Raw genomic sequence first — 10,601 nt, 5'->3', positions numbered from 1 at the left:
AAACAATCCACAAATGTGTACTATGATGAGCAAATATTTCACAATATCTACAAATATGTATTTTTACATTTGTGCTGCGTAAAATCATATCCACAAAAACACAGCGTTACTTCTACACACAAAACAGTTTTTGCACATTTGCAGATTGCTCTCTGCCAATTTGTGGGTCATGTTACATTTGTAACTTCCTTTTTACACATTTGTGGAATTTTGTCCAATGTGTATGTGATCAAATGGTGACCTGTTTTGAGCCTTTACCTTTCTTTTCCCCTGTGAATATTGAAACAGGGAATAATATTTATTTGGTTTATGATTGCATTGCTTTTTGTCAATATTTCCCTGTGCTAAGTTCCTACATTGTAAATGTATTATTTATGTTACATTATTTATGAAATATGTGTGTTACACCCTCTACATACAGCACTGAGACGGTGAACGACGGGCAGTTTCACACTGTAGAGCTTGTGACGTTTAATCATATGGTGAACCTGTCTGTGGACGGAGGAGAGCCGACAACTCTGGACAGTCAGGGCCGGAGCCAGCTGGTGACGGGGGAGGCGCCTCTTTACGTTGGAGGTAAGAGCAGAGAGGCAGCAGAGGGTAAACACTCCTAAACTCCTAAAAATCTTTCTATTCATGGACCAGAAGTTTATAGAAAAAATATATTACCCAAGATTGATTTCTGTCTAACGGTCTCTCTCTTCAGGTATGCCTGAGGAGGTGATGCCCGCCTCTCTGGGTCTCTCGTCTCAGACCCTCAACACGTCTAGTTTCCATGGCTGCATCAGGAACCTCTACATCAACCACGAGTTGCAGGACTTTACCCGCAGCCACATGAAGCCGGGGGTGGTGCCCGGCTGTCAGGCCTGCCGCAAACTCTACTGTCTGCATGGCATCTGCCAGCCCAACGCTGCTCAGGTAGGAGCCAACTTACAACAGCCTGCTTCATTTCTGATCTTAAATGTATACTTAATGTATACTTTTTGATACGTTCTACAGTCAGTACTGACTTCTCAGAGAAAAACTGTACATTCTCGCATCTTTAAGAGGCACTATGCTGCAGGTTTTCAGCTCTCCAAGACTACGCTTATGTTTTCTGATATTAATGACTCCGTTAACCAGTTTTACAAATGGTGCTCCTTAGCTCTTGATACTATTGCTCCAAATAAGACCAGCTGTCAATCTGTCCCCTCGGATAAATGATTTTTTTTGATGCCATAGAAGAAATTAAAGAAAGGTTGAGCTGTGGATGGAAAACTACTTTCACATGAAGGAGCTACTAATTGTGCACAATCAACTCATGAGAGCAGCATATTTCTCTGGTCTGAACAGTAACAAGCATAACCCAAGGTTTTCGTTCAACACAGTGCTATATATATAAATGATTATATTATTCTTCTCTTGAAATGTTGTTGCAAAAGTAGGAAAAGTTTAAGGGCCACACAGTAAAGGAGACAGAGAAGGAGAAGGGTAATTGTTTAACAAAAATGTATCTTTTTATTAGTTATTCAGGTATAAACATTTATTGTGATTTTTGTTTTCACAGATAATGGATTAAGTGAACTAGTAAACATCTTGTCTTTCACAGGGTCCCCAGTGTCACTGCCAGACAGGTTGGACAGGACAACACTGTGACCAGCCAATAACAGGAGGCCTTACTGGAACGGATGTTGTCACCACAGCAACTGGTGTCAACCCGTGTGAAGGCAACAAGTGAGTGCAGTTTGTTCAGATGTTGTATAAATCACACACCTTACTTTGAAATGTGTCCTCTTTCTAAACATTGTTCCTTATTAAATTCATTTATAATTTAAATTTTAATTTAAAGTGTTAATGTAATAAAAAAAGATGATAATCAATTTTGATTTGTCCTTTGTGTTGAGTCCATTCTCTTAATCTCCCCCTGCTTTCATTCTGTTTCAATCCAGGTGTGTGAAGGGTGTGTGTGTGGCACTGGACGCTAAGACGTACCGCTGCGACTGTGAGGAGGGATATCGCGGTGCGTTGTGTAACCTGCAGGGGGAGTCAGCTGGTTCGTGCCAGGGTCTACATTGTTTGCATGGCCAGTGTCAGAAGACAGAGGATGGAGAGCATTGCGTCTGTGAGCAGGGATACACCGGAGAGAGCTGTGATATAGGTGAGGAAGGACGAGGGATAAGGGTGGGACCAGCTTTTATTCTCAATTGCAAACTAATGACCATGTGACATAAATGTTTTTAGAGATGCTCAATGTCAGATTAGGTGATGGTGGTGCTTTAAACATGTTACACTACATGTTAAACCCCCACCAATTGTTGCTTGAGGCCTTTCAGAATCAGCATGAAGCGTAAAGGTGATCTGGCATCCAAATCCATCCATGCAGTCCATCACTATATAAGCAAAGATAACCAAATTTCATTTTGAACCAAAAAACTCACCATTGCTTATTAAAACAACAAAAAACTAAGTTTTTTTAATGTTTCTTTAGTAAAATATAGCCTGTTTCATAGTGAAAACCCCCTCGTATGAGTAATGTTTGTTGTACGCAACATCAAAACATCATAAGCAGGCCATGTCTGGAGACAGAGAGAGAGAGCATTCATTGACATGAGTAAAGCAGATTTGTGGAGGGCCTTTCTGTGGGCAGGCCTGATTCTGAATAATCCACAGACCTCAGTGTCATTTTTAAGAACTGTTGGCTTTGGTAAAATGTAGTTCCAATGAAAGTTTTAAAGTCCAATTGTCTTGTTTTTTGTTTGGTTGAGGTTGGTCCAGGTCTGGTTATCTCTTAATCCTCCCTGTGTGTCCCCATCCACAGAGTCCCCGTGTCGAGGTGAGCCGGTGAGAGATTACCACCGGCTGCAGCACGGGTCCGTCCTCTGCCAGACATCCAAGCCTTTCTCCTGGGTTGAATGTCAGGGTCGGTGCCAGGCGGGAACCGAGCCGACTGCCACCGTCGCTTCCTGCTGCGCTCCTCTGAGGGTACGACGTCGGCGTCTCACCTTCGAATGCGACGATGGAACCTCATTTACGCAGGACGTGGAGAAGCCTGTGGAATGTGGCTGCAAGGAGTGTGTGTAGTACTGTGGAAGTAATGGTGCGCACATACACACATGCAGACACACACACGTCCAAGCACAACACACACACACACACACACACACACCAAGGTAAAGAGGTTCACACACTGTAGGGATTCTGTCACTGATAAATGGATATTTTTGTGTTTGTTTTGTGTGTTTTTGCGCACAGACGCCGTTTTGTAACATAAGACAGTTCTTCCCTCTTTAAACATGAAATCAACGAGTCAACCTCATCGTCATCTTCCTCCTCTCCACCTGCTCCAGGCAGGAGAACCTGTGTGCTAACTACCTAACTCCAGCTCATTTTTAATACCCGTGTGTTAAAAAGCCTCTGTATGCCTTCTTAAATGCGTTTCTGATGTGTTGCTAGTTGAGTGCTGCGCTTCATTCCCCCCCAAAGCTGCGACGGTGAGCGACGACTGTTGCGAGAAATAAAGGTACTAATTTAAGCTGGGGACTCGTTTATGAAATAAAGATTTGTCAATCAAATTTCACGTGTTAAATATCAGCAATGTCAGACTTTGTGTGCAGGTATTTCTGAACAGCAGCACTGAGGTCTGTCAGTTTGATGAAGGAGCCAATTGGTGAAATAAAAATTTTTAATTGTTTGCTGCAGACATGACTGCTGTTTCTCTGTTAGGCTGCCACACTGATGAGGGTTTAAGCACCAAATGTTCAGTTTGTTCTTTAAGGTGTGATTGAAGTAGTTCAGAAGAGGTACAGCAGACTATGTGCTGATCTTACAATAACCATGGACGTTAAATCCTCAACCTGTCATCGGCCTCACAACATTGTGTGAAATGAGCATAAACTCGAGAAGCAAAATAACGTGCAGATTAGAGATATTTTGAACATTCTTCTGTCCAAATCTTCCTCTTACAACACATCCCCTCTAATTCCTTAATGGAGCTACAGAAAACACTGGAAGCTATAATATCATTGACAACCCAACAACTCAATGAATGCAGGCTATAACAAGTAGGGACATTTTTTTAAAGAGTGTAAATGCGCTCCGGTCTGTTTCATCAGGAGATAGTTTATGTATTCTTGAGTTTGAGTTTACTTATTACTTACTGAGGAATTGATGTCACGCTCAATGTAACAGCAGCATAACAAATGACATATTTTGTAAATAAAATTTAGACAATAAGTTCATGAAGGTTGTTGTTTTAGGGTTATGTCCATTTTAAATTAAGAAACACTTGAATTGCAAATGAAACCTTTGCTCACAGTAGAAATCTTTAAACTGTCATTTTAAAACCCAAGTCATTGAGTTTTAAGGCATAATCCGAATGTAAATACAAAGGTCAACCCACCACCATGCACAGCCTGAAGGTCAAAGGGTTCATTGGGGACAGCAGAGGGGTCATGACACGTTCATGACACGTTCATGACACGGGGGGGGGGGGGGGGGGTGCTTCTTGTACTTGTATATTTGTGAGGACCTGTTTTTATACACCATAAGGATATTTCGTCAGTTTCTCAGTCTGGGACGCATATGTAACTTTGCTTTGCTTTATGTACAATGTGATAGGAACTATCTATTAAAAGTGTGAGGAATTAATTGCCAGACTCAAGGTGTTTTGAATTATATACAGCGTTAATCGCTGATTGTGATTGTGATGTCAATTTTAAGTTAGTTTGAAATGTATATGTCACAGGTGCTTAAGTTACAAACAGGCTTCTTAAAACCTGCGTGAGTATAAAGTATAAATATAATTACATTTTTATAAATGAGGCTCCAGATTTTAAAGGCTGCCACATAGCAGCTGAGAGGATCTGTGGGTTAATTATCTATGGTTTTGTCACTGTTAGCGACAGCTTTAATTTTACACATCAATGTTTGGTCCAATGTTGATATTAGAGTCAGCTGGGTTGTATTTCCCAATGTAAGTTGTGGACATAGGTATCAATATAGAAACAAAGGTATCATATTAAGACTTACCCTAAACCCTAAAATTTCAAATAATACAGCCCCAGGAAAGGGTTGGGATTAGCCATGTAGCTGTGATGGTTAGGGGATAAGGAACACATTATTTGAATCAGGGTCCTCACAAGTATAGATGTGCAGTTTTGAGTGTGTGTGTGTTTGTCAATGTAAGACGCTTCCAACAACAAGACGCTGTCCCTGATAATGAGCTTCATTATACGATGATGCAGTGTGTACGTTTGGATCAAACGCATCCTCTCCAATTTGTCAAAAGAGCCAGTGAATGCATCATAGAAATGCCACACAGAAAATGCAGCTTTATATATGATGACATGTTTATTTATATGGATGTGAAACTAAAATAAAGGTGCGTAATATTCATTTTTAACATGTTTATATTTGTTTTAGTCTTTGAGTTAAATTTTCCGTAAAAGCCGAATCGTGTCATAAATCAGATTCAAACTAATGTAGCTGTTATTATTATTATTATTATAACTGCAATACATCTACACACAGTAACAGCTTAACAGATTGTAATATATATTATAAGCTTATAATACATTTGATTTTGTCATAGTATTTTTATATGTTGAAGAGGATGTTGTCACTGTTTCATCTGTAGTTTGTAGAGAAATCTTTGTTTTGAGTTGCCAAAAAATTTCTCCATCCCAACCCCGCATTATTGGTGGGGGTAAAAAAGAAGACGAAAAAAATGAGATAGTGTTTTGATTCATGTTGTCTCAACTGAAAATAGACAACAAGTAGTGCTTCTTTTTCCTATTTATTTAAATAAAGAGCTGTTTCTCCTTCATTGTTTTTCTTCTTTCTTCTTCAACCTTGACACTGGCTCTGATTTTCTTGTTGTTGTTGCTCTGACCTTTGACCTCATTGTGTCACGGCTGTCTGGCGTCCAGGCCGAGTCGATGGGCGATGGCAGCTCATGAAGGCAGAGAAGAGAGGGAGAGTGGTTAAAAGAAAGAGAGAGATGGTGGGGGTTGGAAGGGAGACTTAAAAGGGAGTGGTAGATGGAGTGATGGAGGAGGACTTGAGGCTGGTTTTGAGAAGGTAGTGGGAGACCGTGAGAACAGAGGAAGATGGAGGGCAAAGTAAGGAAGGATGGATGGAGAGGAAAGAGAGAAAGGAGGGAGTCCTGCTGTGAGGGGGGGCAGTGCTCGGAGACTGAAGCCGTTTAATGAAACTGTGATTTATGCGTCCCCTCGTAACCATAAAACATAATATATACCCCCATGGGCGATGGAGGAGTCCCTCCTCCCCCAACACACACACACACACACACACACACAGGAACACACACTTTCCAGTCTACTCTCCAGTGAAAGCTACTGCATCTCTCCACCCCCTCCCCACCTGCACCTCTGCAACCCATCCAGCCGGCCTCCCAGCCCCCGTTCAACCTTTCTACACCACCATCTTTACCCCTTCCCCCACTCCTCTCCTCTGTCTCTCTCTGTCTTTCAGGGAGGATAAAATCATGGCAGCAGCACCTTCCCAACCCCCCAATTCCAATAAAGCCTCCACGTCTTCCTACACTGACAATCTGCTACACACAAAGGACAAAAACATACACACACATGCTGCAATAAAAAAAAAATTGGCAGACTTATTGTCAGCTGCAGGAACAGAAACGATTGATCATACACAGAATAAGTGAGGTGTTTGTCTCCAAACTGGATAAATATAAACAATACATCCAATTTGGCAGCCAGTGTCTGCGCAAAATATAGACAATTTATTCAGTGGCAATGTTATTCTTTGAGAGAGTAATTTATTCTGGGCAAATTTAGAAGAAAAGAGGAAATGTATTTAATCTCTGAGGGGAAATTGATTCATTAACTCAGAAGAAGAAAACAAATAGAGGAATATCTGACACTAATAAATTGGCTCTTTATTGTTTGCAGAGTTCCTGACAAACTGAAAGAATTACACATGAATAAAAATGACATAATGCATTAACATAGCACATATTTATGCAGACACTTCTGCACATTTTTTTGCATGGCTGCTGGTTTAGAGAGCAAAGCAAAGGGACCACAGTGCCTAAAAGCTTCAGAATGTCACACATACTGTATTAATATAATAACTTTATGTAGCACCACAGTACAAAGTGCCTTACAATAAAAAAAACGTATAGCAAAAGCAAATAAGATATAAACATTATCAAATATTTTATATAGAACAAATACCATCACTTATGAAAAGGCCATACAATAAAAGTCTAACCCCCTAACCCAGGAAGGGAGTTCCACATGTGAGGTTCACAGCAACAACCTGATCGCCTTTATTGAGAGGTCAAGAATTTGGAACAATCACTAGCACCCTGCCAGAAGATCTCAAACAGCGATCAGGCTCAGGGAATTAGAACAGATATAGGCAGGAGCCAGACCATTCGTGGCTTATTTTACCAGACTATTCGAGGGCAGTAATAATTGGTATAATGTGGTCGCTTCTTTTAGTACATGTTAAAAGCCTGCCAGCAGCATTTTCTCTCAACTGCAGAGTTTAGCCTCCTGATACCGGAATAAAGTGCATTGCAATAGTTAAGCCTGGAAGAGATAAAAGCTTTCTACGTCTGCACACTGAATGACCTGATCTTGGTTAGGTGTCCTAGTTGAGCAAAGCAGGACTGCACCCCTTAAATCACCTGAGCATCAAAGGACAATTGTTAATCAAAAATAACACCTAGGTTGGGGGCCTCTTTTCAAACCTCATCTTAGATTAGCCAGACAGATTTTATTTATAGATATAATACAGGATGCATCCATGACAGGCTATCAGGACATATAATGAAATAAATAAATTAAAGGAAATGGAAATCAACGTCAAATCTACACATGATTTGCACCAAGCGTATCATGTATATGGTAAACAAGAGGGGACCCAAAATAGATCCTTGGGTTACATCCTCTCCATTACCAGTGTTAATGGGATAAGAATGTGTACAGACGGAGAGAATGAGAGAGAAGCTCAGTGCATCATGGGAAGTGTCCAAGAAGTCTAGGCCTATAGCAGAATAAAAGGTTCAGGGCTCACCTGAGTCAGCCTCGTTCCACGTGAATATCCTGAATGTGATCAAAGTTTAATAGAGTCTGAGCCTTTTAATAACAATAACACTTTACAAAGTCTTTACATGGCTGTACCAGGATGAGGACATTTCTTCGGAAAATTAAATTAATACAAAAATAAAACTGAATAAAATACCCAACATTAAAATAATATAACACATCACAATGTACCTGTGGGTGGGGTAGGAAGCAGAACAGTTTCCAGTGTATTTAATGAAGAAAACACCTCTGACAGACATGTTGTCAGTGTATCAATAACAAATCACTACTGAACATATTGATCGATATAATGATTATCTATCCAGCCCATGTCCTGCTCCGGTCGTAATGTTGTCAGACACTTAACAATCTGAGCCTATCAATGGCAGAAACAAATACTTTTCGAGGACATATTTTGACTGTGCATAATTTTTAAAAAAAGGATTACGTTGCAGCCCGTTTCACTTCTACCAACTGCAGTGCTCTCACACAATATTGGACCTGTTTCAGAAATTATTGTCTCCATTAGTCACAAAAACATTGGAAAATAGGGTTTAAATATACCAAACTTACTCTATGAGGTCCCAAACTTGTATGTGTTTGGATCCTGGAGGGATTACAAAGACAGGATGCCCAACCATGTCTCCTAGAAATTACATTTATCTTAACTCAAGTTCCACTTACTAGCTTTTTCCAGGACTTTCAACTGGAAGATTGTTTTAGTCAAACTACTGTTTCCAAGGTAAAGAATGAACAGTTGTGTATTTCAAATATACCACCCTTTTAAACAAAAAACATTTATTTATTATTTATTTATTTAAAGTTATAAATCAACAATAACCTCTATGAACAGTTTCAATCTGGTTTTCGGCCTCTCCACAGCACAGAAACAGCCCTAATCAAGGTCACCAATGACCTACTAATGGCTGCTGATTCTGGTCTTCTGACCATACTGCCTTTGATACCATCTCTCACAATATCGTCCTGGACCATCTAGCTTCCATTGGTATCATCAGCACATCCCTGAACTGGTTCACATAATACCTGTCTGGCCGCACTCAGTTTATACAACTTAAAAATGTTCAATCATAACCCTCCCCAGTCACCAGTGGTGTTCCCCAGGGATCAGTCCTGGGGCCCCTCCTTTTTATAATTTATTTACTTCCCCTTGGTTCTATTCTCAGGAGATATAATATCCAATTTCACTGCTATGCTGATGACACCCTGCCCTACTTGTCCACCAAACCTACATCTTTGCTCACTCTGTCCTCTCTAACTGCTCAGTTAAAACCTGGTTCACTCAAAACTTCCCCAAACTTAACAGTGATAAAACTGATATTCTCCTTGTTGGCTCCAAATCCACCCTAGCAAAATGTCCAAATTTTGCAACTCTCCGAACTCTCCGATCCTCTTCTTCCTCACTACTTTCCATTCCTTCTGCCCGCATGTCCACAATGGGGATCAGCTATTGTGCACCTCACCTTTGGAACTCCCTCCTTCTATTCATCTGTACAACAGAGTCACTATCCTCCTTTAAAACTTTGCTCAAAACCCACTTATTTCAAAAGGCCTACCCCACATAATTCACCTTCCACCGGCTTCATGATGAACTGCTTGTTTAAATTGTTTTTATTATATTTTATTATATATTATTATAATCTTTAATTTTTTTTTTTTTTTATTGTATTGCCTCCTTGAAATGTATTTTAACTGTTTTAATCTGTAAGGTGTCCCTGAGTGCTATGAAAGGCACCCACAAATAAAATGTATTATTATTATTATTATTATATATAATATAATATAATATAATATATTATAAAATTAGCTTTATGCCTCCATCCACGGCTGTTGCTGGTGCATGTTTTTAGGTTCTATGTCGTTCTGTCCCATTATCGTGAATGTGATATCTCAAGAATGTTTTGAAGGAATTTCTTAATATTTGGCACAAACGTCCACTCTGACTCAAATATGAACTGATTAGAAGTTAGTGTTCATAGGTAGTTTTTTGGCTATTATCTACCGCCATAACTCAGGAACAGAAGGGAAATTGTGACCATATTTCACAGTTGTTCGGACACTGAATAGGTGACACTTCAAAGGTCACTGTGACCTCAAAATAGATTATTTGCCATAATTTAGGAATGAATTGGGCAATTTCAGATTTCAAACACATGTTGACTGGGACGACACAATCCATTCTGCCTTCCACTTCCTGCCTCATTCTGAATTTCAAGTGTCACTGCAATCACGTGAGTGCAAACAATGTATTGAAGCATGCTTAGCTAATCATGATCTTGTGACCTATAGCTAATAGAGGCATTGCAGAGATTACATCACCCCCGTCCTTCACAATCTCCACAGATTAAACTTTTATTCATCACTTACAAAGTCTCAAACAACCTGGCCCCACCCTACCTCTCTGACCTCCTCCCCTGCCACACTTCTACACGTCACCTCAGGTCCACGGACACAACAACACTAAAAACCATCAGGACTACGTGCCTGACCTGGGGTGCAGCACCACATTTTGTGTAGCTATACTCTAAG

General features: G+C 40.2%; 1 protein-coding gene across 1 annotated transcript; it reads left to right on the top strand.

Moving 5' to 3' along the window:
* Positions 1-424: 424 nt before the first annotated feature.
* LOC119884487 (slit homolog 1 protein-like) lies at positions 425-4,422 on the top strand. Its single transcript, XM_038694890.1, has 5 exons — positions 425-576; positions 707-918; positions 1,589-1,713; positions 1,929-2,137; positions 2,798-4,422. Exons 1-5 carry the CDS (start codon positions 480-482, stop codon positions 3,058-3,060), a joined length of 906 nt encoding a protein of 301 aa, XP_038550818.1. The 5' UTR covers positions 425-479; the 3' UTR covers positions 3,061-4,422.
* The last annotated feature ends 6,179 nt before the right edge of the window (positions 4,423-10,601 follow it).

Source organism: Micropterus salmoides, unplaced genomic scaffold (assembly GCF_014851395.1).
Source record: "Micropterus salmoides isolate LMB-PRFRI ecotype aquatic unplaced genomic scaffold, ASM1485139v1 Ms_hic_scaffold_3492, whole genome shotgun sequence".
Classification (NCBI taxonomy): domain Eukaryota; kingdom Metazoa; phylum Chordata; class Actinopteri; order Centrarchiformes; family Centrarchidae; genus Micropterus; species Micropterus salmoides.
This window is presented reverse-complemented; position numbering and strand designations above follow the sequence as displayed.

What these genes read in the sequence shown, in the direction of transcription:
- LOC119884487 (XM_038694890.1), top strand. Translation starts at nt 480, where the DNA reads ATGGTGAACCTGTCTGTGGACGGAGGAGAGCCGACAACTCTGGACAGT. An exon ending in GGCGCCTCTTTACGTTGGAG is followed by an intron (nt 577 to 706) that starts GTAAGAGCAGAG and finishes CTCTCTCTTCAG; the next exon opens with GTATGCCTGAGGAGGTGATG. An exon ending in AACCCGTGTGAAGGCAACAA is followed by an intron (nt 1,714 to 1,928) that starts GTGAGTGCAGTT and finishes GTTTCAATCCAG; the next exon opens with GTGTGTGAAGGGTGTGTGTG.